Raw genomic sequence first — 14757 nt, 5'->3', positions numbered from 1 at the left:
ATTCTCATAGCACAGTGATTTAATACTGGATATTTCTAATGACCATTCAAGAAGTTTTTTAATTATGAAATACTATGCGTGCTTCTGAATAGCCAGGGAGTGGAAAAAAAATGCAATTGGCAGCAGAGGAGTCAAAATAAATCATTTCAGAGACAGAAAGAAAATTCATCTTAGTAACAGTTATGTAATAGGAACAAAATATGTATAACAAAAACAAGACATCAGTTAGTCTCTCAAAAATATAATTTATAGTGAATACATTTTACTCAGCACTGCAATTCATAATTTAACATGTGCATAAGCTGTAATTAAAATATCATTATAATTAACTCTGAATTACACAATCTTGCATCTTTTGTTTCAAAACTAAAGAATGCTTATCGTAAAAGCCGTGCTTCAGTGTTTCACAGTGGTGTTCCCTGCCTTGATTTAACATGCTTGACTTACTGACTGAGTCTGTTCTATTTCTGGCTCTTGGACTGCTCTGAGTCTGTGGGGACTGAGAGGCTGAGTAGGACTACAGATGCACATCTGTGGAAGGTTTTATGCGTGGATTTTTTTATTTTTTTTTATTTTTTTTCCTGGTAAACTGGGAGATTATGATTGATGAGCCCAGCATTAGGGTAATGTTATCAGGGACACTTTCTGCCTCTGTCCTTTGTACCGTTACTGAGGTCAGACCATAATCATGTTAGCATTGAACATAGTGCTTTATTAATGTTTCATGAGTAACTCCATAGTAATCAGTCTAGCTCTGTATGGGTAAATAAAACTGCTACAACAATGTACGCATCGAATGTTGAAGATACTGTAATAGGTCTTAAAAGTGACTTGACTGTCTTTTCCAGTCTTTATAATAAGTCTAATTTTCACAAGTTTAAAGAAATCTCTTTTGATGGAAAAACATTCCTACTTCCACTGCCATGTTTAGTTTGAAGTGTAAAGCAACTGGCTGAACAATCAAATGATGCAACACCACACCCCTGCCTGCTATTTATTCCTTTGCACAGAATTTTAGTAAAGCTTGTTAACCAATTGGTTAAATTGTGCTGATTTATGACACTGCCTCTGTGATGCTTCCTACACTGTTCTGTGTTTTCTTTGGTAAGTGTAAGGATGAAATGATGGAATTCTTGCTGTTATTTAAAGAAAATGCTTACATTCATAAATGTGCAAATAGTATATAAGGATTTGTATTTACTCCCACATAAAATTACATATAATGTACGCCTGCAGAAAAAAATCATGAACAGAAGAAAACAGCTTTAGCTATGGGGAAAAAAAAAAAAAAAAAAAAAAATCACCCTGTATGCTATGCACTACCACATAGGATTCTTCCCACTGATATGAAACTACAACTGCTGATTTTATTAGATAAGGGATCAGGATAACCCTTCCTTGAAATATTCCTTAGTTTTCTGTAAACATATTCTCTACTTGCTTTGCTAAGCTGCTGTAGAAATTCCAGGCTTGCACAAGCTTGCTGTGTTTTACACGTCAGCATAACACCCGGGCTATTTTTTTTCCGCAAGATAGATTCTTGTATAACAGCCAAAGCCTGGCCTGGGAATGACCTAACTGAATAATACATCTGCTGGCCGGTTCAAATAATGGAATCAGATATTAGGTAGGGAATGTCAAACTTTCCAATCCCTTTGTATTTGTTCTTTTGACCAGTTTCATTCTAGTGACCAAAAAGTGTACTGGCAGCTTGTTGTGTGTTTTAATAAAACCCTGCATGAGGAAGTTTTTCTAAAAAATTATTACACATTCAAATTATTACATTTTCAAAATGTAATTCCATTACTTCTTCCTTCAAATACTATCTACATTTCATGAAAAGGATTATCCTTCTTTAGCTACTTGCTCTTCATAATAAGCTTTGTAAAATACTATGCATATATCATGCTCTTTAAACTCCCAAAGTTATTCACTTTGCTTTTATCCTCTGAACTCCATCCAAATGTAAATGCTTCTGTTTTCTAGTCACCCAGAAGTGAATCCAATATTCCAGGTGCAGTCTCAAAAGGACCATAGATAGGTACAACTCTTTAAATCCTCTGTGATGTAATGATTCTCTATAGATGGTATCAAAACACACTTATTTCTGGTGGATATAGAATTACAGAGTTTATCTAATCTAATTGCTGTTCATTGTCACCCCTACCTTGCTATTGCTCTATTTTTGGCACTGATTTTGTTTCCAGACTTCTGCTTATTATCTTCAATTCCTCCCTCCCAAGGTGATTTTCAGTCTATTTTCTGCATCTAATTCAAATAAATCTATGTCTATTTCTACTATTTTGTAGGCAGTTCCTAACTTTATTATCATTTGCAAGCTTCCTGACTACTCATTTGAAGATGGCATCTATCTGTGTAGAGATGAATTTTAGCTACTGATCATGCTCTTGCTAAAAGTAGATGATGGGGTGAATAAAGGCCATGCGGAAACTGCCTCCTGGCAAAACTGTACAAAAATGGCATAACTCTCATATCTGTGAGGAAAGGGCTGGAAAACAGTAGAGGAAGGGTCTGATATAAGTGGGTGATAATTTGTGATTTTAGAACCTGCGAAGTACTTAATTATGTACTGTAATTACGATACTACTCTAGTCTTAACATCGGCTTGTCTGTGTCCCAGCAGTCAGAGCATATTTACACACATGTGGAATCAGTCATGACCTCACTACCAAGTCCTGTAGCCCCAAGGAGGCCCAAGTGCTATACTCTAAATTTGTGTAAGCAGCTGTTTTGTTCCATTGCACAAAACCTTTCTGTAGAGAGCTGCTATGCTACTTTCTAAAAAGCAGGAATTGCATGAGGGAAATTAAATAAACTAAAGCTTAAGCTTTTTTTTTTTTCAGGTAATCTCTTACCTTTTATCCTCCCAGTAATAATTACAACATTGTAGAAAGATTAATAAAATGCAAATTTAAGACAAAAGGAAGACTCTTTACAAAATTTAAGAACAGGAGTCCTTAATATGCATCTTTCATTACATCCCCCAATAGGTGGCAGCTTGCTTCTCCATTTTCACTAAGGAATCACACTTCTGCTCTTTCAGATGTCAAAACTAAACCTCTAGGTCAACTTTAGTGTGTTTACGCCTGGGGTCAGTTTGGGTTTAGCCACAACCACAACCCAAAAAAGCGCTCTGTGCAGCAACACGGGCACTCCAGAGACACCAACCTGTGATTGCACATCCCACACTTGAGAATTCTAATGGACTCCAGTGATCCTCTCAGTACACCTCCTTCTTTTCTAGGAAAATTGCACTTGAATTTATTTTCATCAGCTGTGACAATTACTCGTTTTTAAAAAGAATCTTCCACTATAAGCAGTATAAGAGAAATCTGCCAAGAAATGTTCAGCTTCTTCCTGTCAATGACAGACTAATCTGTCAATGACAGAACACATTTCTCCTGGTTTGTGTAGTACATTTCGTATGCCTCAAGTGATGAGGTTGCCATTACTTCTTTAGGAGACTGCGCGACATATGTCAAACCACTTATTCTTCTAAATGGAGGACACTTCTAAATCATCTACATCTATGAATAGGTTTGTTTTTGTAATATTCTATTCTTTTCAACTTCATAGAGCTATTTTTTCTATCACCTCCCAAAGAACAATTCTCTTTAAAGAGACAGTTCTTAAATTACCAAACTGATCAGAAAAAACCCTCAACAAATCAACACGGCTAGATTTGCAACGCTACCACAAAAGCACTATTGGGAATAATGCATAAAGTGAACAGCATGTGTCAGCATGGAAACCTGCAGCTTACTGAAATCACAGTCCTGTCTCTTCAAGAGAAGCAATATGCATTTTAAGGAACAACTATTTCCAGAACAAAACCATAAATTGAAGTATTTCTGGCCAAAACATCTGAATATAGCTTGCTGTTTCTAAAAATTACTACAAGCATACCCATGTATTAAGTTTATCAATAATAAAATAAATGTCTACCAAAATTAAAGAAAAAATATACACCAAAAATGTTCTTTCTGAATAAATTCTGGAGGTCTCATGATGATTTACATCAGAGCAGTTCTTATGCAGAATTTCTTCAAAGATTGCACTTGTTCGCTTATGTTCACATTTCTACACTTCCAGTTCATCTCTGGTGGACAGGAAGTACATGTCTTCAGGTGAATAATGACTACAAGGTGGCTTGCAAGATATCAGCATTTATAGTATTCTTTTTCTTTTTTGATGTAGAAGATGGTGAGGAGGAACAGACGTAAATTTTTCAGGCTATCTTGTGTTGCTAGGTGCATGCACATCTGATGCTTTTTCATGAGATAGTAAATTAGAGAGAATGAATTTAACTTTCCATAGTTTGGGCACATGGAAGGAAAATCTGCTATAAAATAAAAGGTTCTTCCAAGCAAGACAGAATGTAAATTCTCCTTCATGTTTTGCTCTCTTTCTCTAAATCTAGCTCTAAAGAGATGAAAACCAAGATGAGGTTAGCTTGCTAAAATATGGAACCCCTTAGACTAAATTAAAGTACAGCTTACCATCCTGTTGATACGGACAAAGTCTTCAGGCTTCTTGGCCCACGGAGGGAGATCAACGTCATTCACAACAATTTCATCTTCCCTGATTCCTAGATTATATCCATTACTGTTGACAAACATCTCGGGTAGGTAGTAAAATTCTGGAATTAACTCCTAGCAGGGAGAAAACACACAATGAAACTTCACATTTAACAGAGATGTTAAATGGTGGTCTCAGAATCAGCTCTCTTGTACTATATATTAAAGCATTCCTGGTTTTGTTTACATTTCTGTGCCCCTTTTTTATAGAAACTTTGTAACCTGCTTTCTTTGACTTACAGTCAAATATGTTCTGCATCATGAACTACTCAAATTTTGTTTTTCTCATATCTGTTTTTATGAAAAGCAAAATTTTAGACAAGGCAGTGCATATGAGTAAAGAAGACCTCTTCATAATAACAGGTACAAGAAAATTTATTCTAAGTCTTCAATATGAAAATATATTGGATTTTTAATTACTATTTAACAAAAACATGTAAAAGAGGAAAATTTGCAGATATAACAGTGTCTTGATCTCACTTTTTAAATTCTTTAACTGCATAAGAAAAGGAGGTAAGTTGATTACCTATGTAATGAAAAATAATACATGGTGAATGATCTTCTACTGTAAGAAAAATTCAAGAATACACAGAGGGAAAAAGTACAACAAATGTCCTTCAAACAGATACACATGATACTTAAAATGTGAAAGATCAAGAACTGAAACTTATAAAAAATTATAGGTAACTTTGGGTGTGAAGTTTTTCCCAATTTCCAGGAGAGGTAAACAGGAACCCATTTTGACATAAAGAATATTGCTGTTTGTTCCTGTTATTTTAGGATTGAGCATTGAACTGCAATAGAAATATAAAAGCTTTAAAGCCCACTATCTCTTCTCTAATATCCAGATATGGATTAAATTCAGCAAATTACATTGTTAAAAGCATTATGGTGTTCAGTTGTGCAACATGATCAAAAGTGATGACACAGCACCTGAAATCTGAGTCTCTTTGTGGTCCTTTCAAAGGCTGCAGACATTAAAAAAAAAAAAAAAAAAAAAAAAAAAAATCCCCACACTGCAGACATAAACTTATCTAATTAAACCTGATCTGCAACTCCACAGAGAATAGAGCAGTTAAATTATCCTTTCAAATTTATTAAGTTAAAAAAAGGAGAAGAAGAAGAAAAAAGTATATTCGCTAAAATTTTAAGTATGTTTAGGAAGGCAATTTAATTACTTCTTTATATCATAGTATACTGATATAGGTTAGACTAAAATGCAAATCCAATCAGTATCTAACTAGTATAAAACATTAACCAAGTGAGACATTCCTGAATCTGAATAACTCATTATGAAACAAGCTGCAATTCCAAACAGGAAAAAAAAAAAAAAAAAATTACACGATCAGATGTAGTCCATAATAAAGCAGCAGCAATAGAAAAGCCAAAATAAGAGAAATCCTGAATATCTTATAATGTTAAAAGAAAAAAGATTCATTTAATACCTCTCTTAAGTTTTATATTCACCTCTAATTTATTCAGAGTATTTCTGAAAGCAATCTTCCCCCCTTCCCCCAAAACATGATTCACTAAATCTCAGGTTCCAAAGAAAGACCTTTGGTTTTCTCTGATGGAGCTCAAAGAAGAATGAACGATCCTCAGTCGGAGAGATCGATACAGAAATCTTTCAGGACTTCAACAAATCACTAATTCAGAACTCACAACCCAACATATGCTACCACACAAATTACTGACAAACTAAGAACACTGCCCTAAAAAAAAAAGAAAAAAGAAAACCTTAAGGACCTCAGAAATGTTTAAAAAGTCAAAGTTAATCTTAAAGTCAATATTCAAATGAAACAGAATTTATTAAGGAAAAAGTTATCAAAGTTTGTTTCTACTTTGTATAAAAGCCTTGAAGCACATACCACTGGTTTCAATTACTATCAATTTTTATTCATTCTGGTGGCATACTAATCTTGTGTGGCATTGTCACAGCAACCAAGTCCATTGATTCCATTAAAGAAAAGTTATTTGTTAAATTTCTTGTTCAGTTTTAAATGTCATATTGTGTAACTGTGGACTTTTACATCTAACATACCTGAAAGATTTGTGCTACTCAGAGACACATCTAGTGTTTATGAATTCTACTAACCTTTTGGCTGCAGAGGTATCTTGAAACAAAGGATTTATGTCACTGAGTATTTTTAATGGTATTTCTATTTAGTAAGTTTATCTTTGTTGCTCTTTGCCTTCAGGGTAATTTAATGTTCCCTTGTCTGGTATAGCAGAAAACATAAATAGAAATAGAATAAACAAAAGTATGTGATTAACTTTCTTTATAAGATTTATTGTGGCGTGTATGTTTAGTTTGAACAGTCTTATTCCTGTGCTCTGGAAATTAACCAGTGCCATACTTCTAAATCCTCTTCAAATAACAGTCTCCCTAGAATCCTAATCATTACAGTTACACATCTTCTGGTAGGTTGTTTTGGCTTTTTTTTCCAAGTAAAAAAAAACCCTTAAACATAGTATTTAAAAAAAAATTAACTAAACCACTGTGTTATAGTCTCTGCATTCTCTTCAATGTTATTTTTAGTGCAGCCTACAATTATGTTGCTTATTTGAGTACTATTTAGCATGAATAGAACCTTTTCTTGAAATGTGAGCCATGTTGCATGTGACCTTTCCCAGATACTTACATATTTCCCATACTTTGTACTAACCATTCAGTTTTCTTTCATAGCATTTGATATTCCTCTTGTAATTTTGCTGTCTCCACTATTTACTAGACTAAGAAACCACAGCACTTAAAAATAGATCAGATAAATATACCCCCCTTCTCATTTCTAGAGATGAATTAAAATATATTAAAACAAAGGCCCAGTATGAAAGCCTGTGGCACTCTCTATGTATGAACTTAAGATTCATGTATTTAGCTACTTAGAAGCATAGAAAATACAACCAAGCTAGAGATGTGTGATAGAAATGTTGGGTTTATGTGTACACTGTTTATTCTGCTGTGACAAATTGAAGAAGCTGTCTCTTCTACCTCATGCCAATGGCAGGCAGTGGCTGGGGACAGAAGGGCAAATATTCTCTTCCCCAGGGCCCCTGAGTGTGTTTCACTAGAAATATAATCTGGGAGAGGCAGAGAGCAGAAGGATTAGCAAGGACAGTGAGGCAGCAAGGATGGCAAGGATGGAGCCCAGGAGGTTTCTGGGAAAAGGAAGGAGCAGACAGGAGTGAACCTCAGAGGAGACAACAAGATGACAACTGGGGCCCAGAGAGAATCATATTAGCTAAGAAGCCGCTGAAAGCCTCAAGAATGTACAAAAGAATGTAAGGAAAGATAACATTAGCAAGGGCTAGAGTTATTTTCAAAACCTATTAACATTTTTCTCAGCCAGAGTTTGGAATTTTTTTTTGTTTCATGGTGCTAGTTCATATTCTAACAAAGACTACGACTAGAGAGAGATGCTCTTTTGGTGCTTTTTCTGTTATGGACAGGAAACAGATACCTTAAATAAATAGCTGTTTCAGGGTGATATTTAGAGAGGTGACCACGTCCATGCCTCCATTCCAGATGAGGTTCAGCTATGGCAGCTATCCTGCAAGATATCTGTCTACCCTGTTGTCCCAAAATTTGATTGAGAGCAATTTCAAAATTCTTCCATCAACTGATCTCAGTGTTCTTCATCTGGGGAAGTTTTACCTAACAGCTGGCCTGAATCCTCCATTATACAATCTAAGTCCATTTTCCCCCATCCTAGCTATCAATCCATCCCAGATACAGAGAATAAATTACTATTTTCTCTTTGCATTGTTTATTACATGTTTGAAAAGCATTATTTACCAGATTTACAGCCTTCAAGTTCCTAGAAGTCTAAATTAAGGACAATGATTTATTGCTCCATTGTTTTTGTTACATAACTGCAAAATATTCCTCTAACTTTCCAAAATCAGATAGCAGAGTTATTGCTAAACAGTCCATAACTTAATTTACTTCTTTATATACTTTGGCCATATCATATTTTGCCACATGGTCATCACACAGAAGCCAAAATAAATGTTTTTGTCAACCTTTGTAGTCTTTACATTGGCGATGGAGATTGCATACTTTTCTGACAGCATCTGCTATTTTTCATTCATTTCAGAGCAGAGTGTAATTTGTCATACAACACAGTTTTTTACAAATCCCCAGTTTCATACTTTAGAAGTGTCACTGTTAAATTCACCCTGAAGATAGGGACAAGGAAACTCAAAAATTAGCAGGGGAAAAATGTATCTCAGAGATAGCATTTACGTCAAGGGATAGGACACAGGGGACCTTCTGTCTCTCAATCTGCTTTCTGCTTGACAGACAAAATAGTTGATAAGAGGTTTCTTAAAACTCCTACTACACCTTCAGTGGCACTAGTGGTAAAAGGTAAATGTAAAGCCAGATCAGAAATGCTAGTTTGAAATTATCGTGACTTTGAGAGATTCAGATTTCAAGCTACAAATGTTGATGAAAGACAAATCTCAAAATATTTTTTCCTACAATACACATATTGTGTCAGCCAGTGCAAATCAAGACATGAAGGAAAATATCAAAACAAACAAACCCATAAAACAATTTCCCTACAAGTTACATAATTTAGCAGGCATAAAATGAGGGAATGCAAAGAAGACACAGAAAAACAATGTTCTTTTAAAAGTCTTGCATTTTTAAAATATTCACATACCAATTTAGCATTTTAAATGCATGTGTTATTGTATGCAACTCAGCTGACCTACAATTTTGCATTAACTGACACTATTCAGTAATTGTTATTGGTTTCATTGCTCTTGCCAAAGCATATCAAAGGTTCTAAAAATATATTTCTGAATACATTACCTGTCATGGGTACTTTCTTAACTACAAGAAATATCTAGAGTTTAAAGGGTTAATAAAAATAGATATTTTAGTGATCTAAATCTATTTGCAATAATTTTTGTCTAGTTGTCCTTGACATTTCACCAGCTGGTATCCTCCTCTGCTCCCCTTTCATTCACACTTCTAATAAGACAGGTTAGCTTTCTATCATTTAAGAGTCAGCTGCCTTTCAAACCACCCAAAAAGCTTGGCTCTTCTCACATGAAGAACGATGCAGTAAAGCTATTGAAGGGTGCATAAAAAAAAAGTAAAATGAATATTATAACAGACATTTCTTGTCTGTAAATGTGATCTCTTGTTTATTTTAATAGCTATACTAAAACCCCAAGGTATATTTAACAGTGTTATATGCCTTGTGTCTTCATATAGAAAAACATCCCATAAACGCATTTTCTAATTTACAAGCCTGTGACAAATCCAAACTGCTGAGAAATTAAACTTTAAAAATATGTCTTCAGGTGATAGAGGACTGCTATTTACACTATTATAATTGTACATCACTTGCATCAAATCTGAAATTTCTGTTTAATATGTTTTGCTAAGGGTACACCATTTTATGGCATCCCAATGAAATCAAACTCAACCCAGACGTTTTCGCTTTTCTAGTATAATTCACCTCAAGGTTTTAAAGCTTCCATTTCTTTTTCTTTCTTTCTTTTCCTCCCAAAAGGTTGATCCCCTGGCATCCATTAATTCCACAAGAGTCTAGTACTGGGTCAATGAGTCAGTCATGAGTTCCTCCATTTCACACTAAGGCACTTTACTGACGTTTTGTCAGAGTTATCTTTCTAATTTCTAAGCAGACTATTCAAAAAGTCATACAGTAAGTTTGAGAGGTATTAGGAAAGATTAGTGTCTGAACAGAAGGTTCTGGGGAAGTCAATGTTACCAAAAACTGGAGGAAGGAGGGGAAGGGGGGGGTTAGAAAGGAAAAAATGTGCAAGCTGACTGGCCAAGTTATGGTCATTTCCGGGTGACTTGCTTCCTCAAAGGTCACCCTGCGAACGTTCATTCTTCCTCCAGCTTGTACTGATTATCTCGAGAGAAGGTCGATGTTGATAAAGGGAGACACAATAAAATAAACTGTGTTATCCAGGTCCTCCCTTGTGTGTTACCACTCTGACACAGCACAGACTGTATTAATTCTGTTTCATCCACTGTAGGTGAATAAGTTTCTTGAAAATGAGCCAAAACAACCTGAGAGTAAGGAACAAAATGGTCTGAGGAAATCTCTAATCCTTTGTTGAGCAATAATCTATCATACGCTACATTTTTCAAAGGTGGTCTACTTTTTGCCACAATTTGAGATGCCAGAATTACAGCTTGTTTTCAGGCTGATCAAACCACTGCCACAGCCCTGTTTTCATTAGCTGAGTGTGAAATAATTCAGTTCCAGAAGAGACTACACATATTCAAAAGGGAGAGGGAAGGAGGGGAAAAAAGGGGAGAAACAGAGAGCAAATGCCAAGGAGGACACAAGCATGGGAGGAAAGGAGCTGGACCCACAGAAATACAGCTTCCTGAAGAGATACATATTCTTTTGCAAATTTCAGGTATTTGGTTTTTAATTTTTAATGCAGAATTCTGTGAAAGCAGTTTGGATGTAATTTGTCAGTCAACATTGAGGCTGTAAAAGTACAGCTGTGGAAAGTGTCTGCAGTACTTAAAAATCTCAGTTAAAACTGACCTACTTCAGCACTACTGAAGCACTTGAAAATAATTCACCTCATAGTCCCCTTTCTTAAACAGCACCTGATGTACAAAACCCTCCAGATTTTACTTTCCTAAAAAATATTCTTTTTCTTTAAATTAGACCTTGTTAATAAAAATAAAGACAATTCATATAATTATTTAATACAGTACTTGAGAGCAAAAATTGTGGCCATCTTATAACACAGAGCAAAGAAGAATGTCAGATTAATTCATTACACACCCTGTTCTAAAATTATTTCATAACCTGTGTCACAATAATTAATGAGATCCGCAAAATCAGAGATAAATGTACTTAAAGCAGCTCCGATGAATTTCAAATGTATGATAAGGAATACATTAATAATGAACACCTGCTAGTTTTTACAGTTTTCAGAGTTTTCTACTTTGATGCCTGTATTCCGTGAATTAAATATTTACTATAAAAATTCAAAAAATCTTTAGGATGGGAAAAGAATTTACAGCATGTACATCACAAGGAAATCCACATTGCCAAGCCCCTCCCCCATGTACAGCTACACATGGAGCCAGAAGGAGCTACACAAGTATGCAGAAAACTTTAACAGCTTGCATGCCTTCATGTTCTGTACTCACACACAACCTTTACACATCTTCTCTTTTGCACATTCTCTACTTTCTAACAGGACTGCTGGATAAATAAATACTAGAAGATGCCAGACAGTTGACCAATAGTTTTTGAAAGATTCACACTCTCAGAGCTGAAGCTTTTCTGTTGTGCAAGACAGTGGATGCTGCTCTTAGGAGATTGACAAAAACAGGCAGAAATTTTGGGGGGTTTTCCTAGTAGTTACACAAATCTCATTGCTTTTCAAGTTCCTGAAAACCTGATTAAAATGTTTGTCAAGGCTGCAAGGCATTCTAAGCAATAGCACGGCTAATTTGAAAAAAAATTTGGCATTTGTAGTATTAATAAAATAATAGTTAATTTCCCTATCATTTTGCAGAATGAACTTCAAAGCCTCAGGGAAAAGTTGGCCCTGATGTAATGGCATTGAGAAATGAAGTTCATTAAGATCTTAAGCAACAAACAACAGCAACAATTAACTGCTATATGCATTATTGATTGATCGCTAAGAAATACTGACTTCAAATCAAAGGGCCTTGCCAGTACTTTGCCAGTCTACTTCGAAAAATAAAAAGTCTTACAAATAAGGAGTTTGTTGCTTTCCTTTATGGGGATATTCAGACTCAGAGAATACTCAACTTCCCCCTAACTTTTCATACTCTCTTGCTTAAATAGGCATCTTTCTACTCTGATCCTTTTCCTCTGAGGTTTACCTCTTTGTCACTTGACAAAGAATTCTTCTCCCTTTCATGTTTGCGTATTTCATAGCATCTATGTGTCCCCACTTTAGACATTAATTACCCCACACATGCACACATTTTTCTACCTGTATGCAACTCCTAAAACACTTTGTTTTATTCTTACGGATAACTCCAGTTTAGGTATATCTTGCACTTGATGGTTTCCAGCAAAGAAAGCACTAAGTGCTTTCTCCAACAAGAATTCATAGTAGAAATTGGACAAGGAAAAGGGGAAAAAAATAACATATGTTCTCTGAGAACATAATAGCTCTGAATTAATGACTAACCAGAATGTTTCAGGTTGAAATTAGATTCCATGAGATAGACTAGTTGTTATAACCTAAGGATAAAACTTTGGTAGCATGATAAGATTTGTGCCATCATATTGATCTTAAAGTTTCCTTCTTAAACTAAAAAAAAATAGAAATGCATTGACATATTTTGCTTAGGCTATTGAAGTGTACCTCAGTAGATTTATTTCAGTAGTGGCTTTGTATCAATATACAATAAATTATTTTGGTGATGCACTACATTGAATGCTGGTATTAAATCTCCCATAATTTCTACGGATTTTTGTTGTTGTTGTTGTTAGATAATTTAAGAATGTTCTCTTTTTGTTTTAGCATCCTTTAAAAATACAGCTCATTTTTGCATCTGCTTTTATTCATCTATTTTCATCTTAAGCTGAATCAATTCAAAATAAATCAATTCAACATTATTTTCTAAACCCATCTTTCCCATATCTTCATTAATTAACAAACCCCTATTTTAAACCGCATCTTTAATCCCTAATGTATCCCTGAACAGACAGGTCAAGGATTATCTGGAGAAAACATTTATTGGCTAACATACCTCATCTGTTAGTCCTATATTAGATTTTCTGTAATGACTTAGCTCCAAGTAGTATTTCTCTTTCTAATGGCATAACAGAAATGTGTATATAAGTATAAATCTGATTCGGGGCTTCTAGAGTAGACTGCCAAATGTATTCTGTAACACATTGTTTTTACAGTCTTTCCCCTTGAGCAATACTGACCCTTAATTTTAACTATATTACCTGCTATCCCCAATTCCCTTTTTTACATTCAATGGCATTAAAGAACATAGCTACTTCATTTCTTCACCTTTTTTCCTTCCTTTTCTGAAGGTATTTGGTTCTGAGCATCTTTTTAATATTGATATGTTGGGTTTTTTGATACAAACACATTTTGCAATGCAGCTGCTATCCATCCTTAATTCCTTCATCCTTGCAATGGCTGGCAGCAGCAGCTTAAATTATCCCTCTTGATCCACAAGACTCCTGGTATTTTCAGACAAACATTTCAGTTAATTGTTTTACTGATAACTCATTTGGTTGCTAGTTTAGGAACAATCCTTTCACTAATTATATACCACACTTGAATACCATCTCTCTTCTGACCACAGATATTCCTTTATCTTTTGCAATGCCTTGATGTATTTAACTGCCCTCCTCCTGCGTACTAAAGCCAGACAAGAAGATTACAGTCACTTCCAACTGTCTTCCCTTATTTCTCAGTTTAAGTCTCTTATCCTTCATTTGAGCACCACTCCTAGGAAGTCACTTTGCCAGATACACTAGTATTGGCAGTAGAATTCCAGGAAAACCAGATTTCATTGAAAAGTAAAAATCAAAATGTCAGCGCCCTAAGATGTATCAAATATAGTAGATATTATCTCAAATTGCTCCAAATTTGGAAATTTCCTTTGTTTTTCTTACAAGGGTAAGAATAATGGTACTTAAAAAACTATTGACTTCCAGAGGAGCATGACTGAACATAAAATGGTTTGTAGGAGGTTCAGGTTGATTTTTTTTAAAAAGCATTTTCTCCCATATGTTAGGATGACCATACAATTTGCAATTTAGTTATTCTAACTAGTAACTGAATAACAACATGGTTTGCCCCTTCTGAGACTCTTGGAATACTTATCCAAACAGGAGCTCTGGAATAAAAATAAATCAACAAATCTACTTTTTTTTTTTTTTTTTTCCTTTGCCAAGACAAGCAAAAAATATAATGGTGATATGTCCTTCAATTTATCATTTCCTAGTATGAGTGGTAGTATATAAATAGAAGAAAAACACATTCATTGTAAAAAATGGGTTTTTTTTTTTAAAAAAAAAAATTATAGTGAAGCCTTTACTTACTTTATTACTAGAAAATGAGAATCAAGAAGGGACCATATTATTCAAAATATTTCTAGATTTTTATTTCCTTCTGATAAGGTCCCATGTCTATGAACAAG

At 34.7% G+C, this 14757-nt stretch overlaps 1 protein-coding gene across 11 annotated transcripts in view; it reads right to left on the bottom strand.

Annotated features, from left to right (window-relative positions):
• NBEA (neurobeachin) overlaps positions 1 to 14757 on the bottom strand; it is a 460498-nt gene that overhangs the window by 48904 nt on the left and 396837 nt on the right. For all 11 annotated transcript variants that reach the window (XM_058419545.1, XM_058419546.1, XM_058419548.1 and 8 more), the window contains one exon: positions 4521 to 4673. In XM_058419545.1, the coding sequence (XP_058275528.1) occupies positions 4521 to 4673 (153 nt within the window). The remainder of the gene's footprint in view (positions 1 to 4520; positions 4674 to 14757) is intronic.

Source organism: Hirundo rustica, chromosome 2, assembly GCF_015227805.2.
Source record: "Hirundo rustica isolate bHirRus1 chromosome 2, bHirRus1.pri.v3, whole genome shotgun sequence".
NCBI lineage: Eukaryota > Metazoa > Chordata > Aves > Passeriformes > Hirundinidae > Hirundo > Hirundo rustica.
Note: the sequence above shows the minus strand (reverse complement) of the source record. Positions and strands in the feature narration are given on the sequence as shown.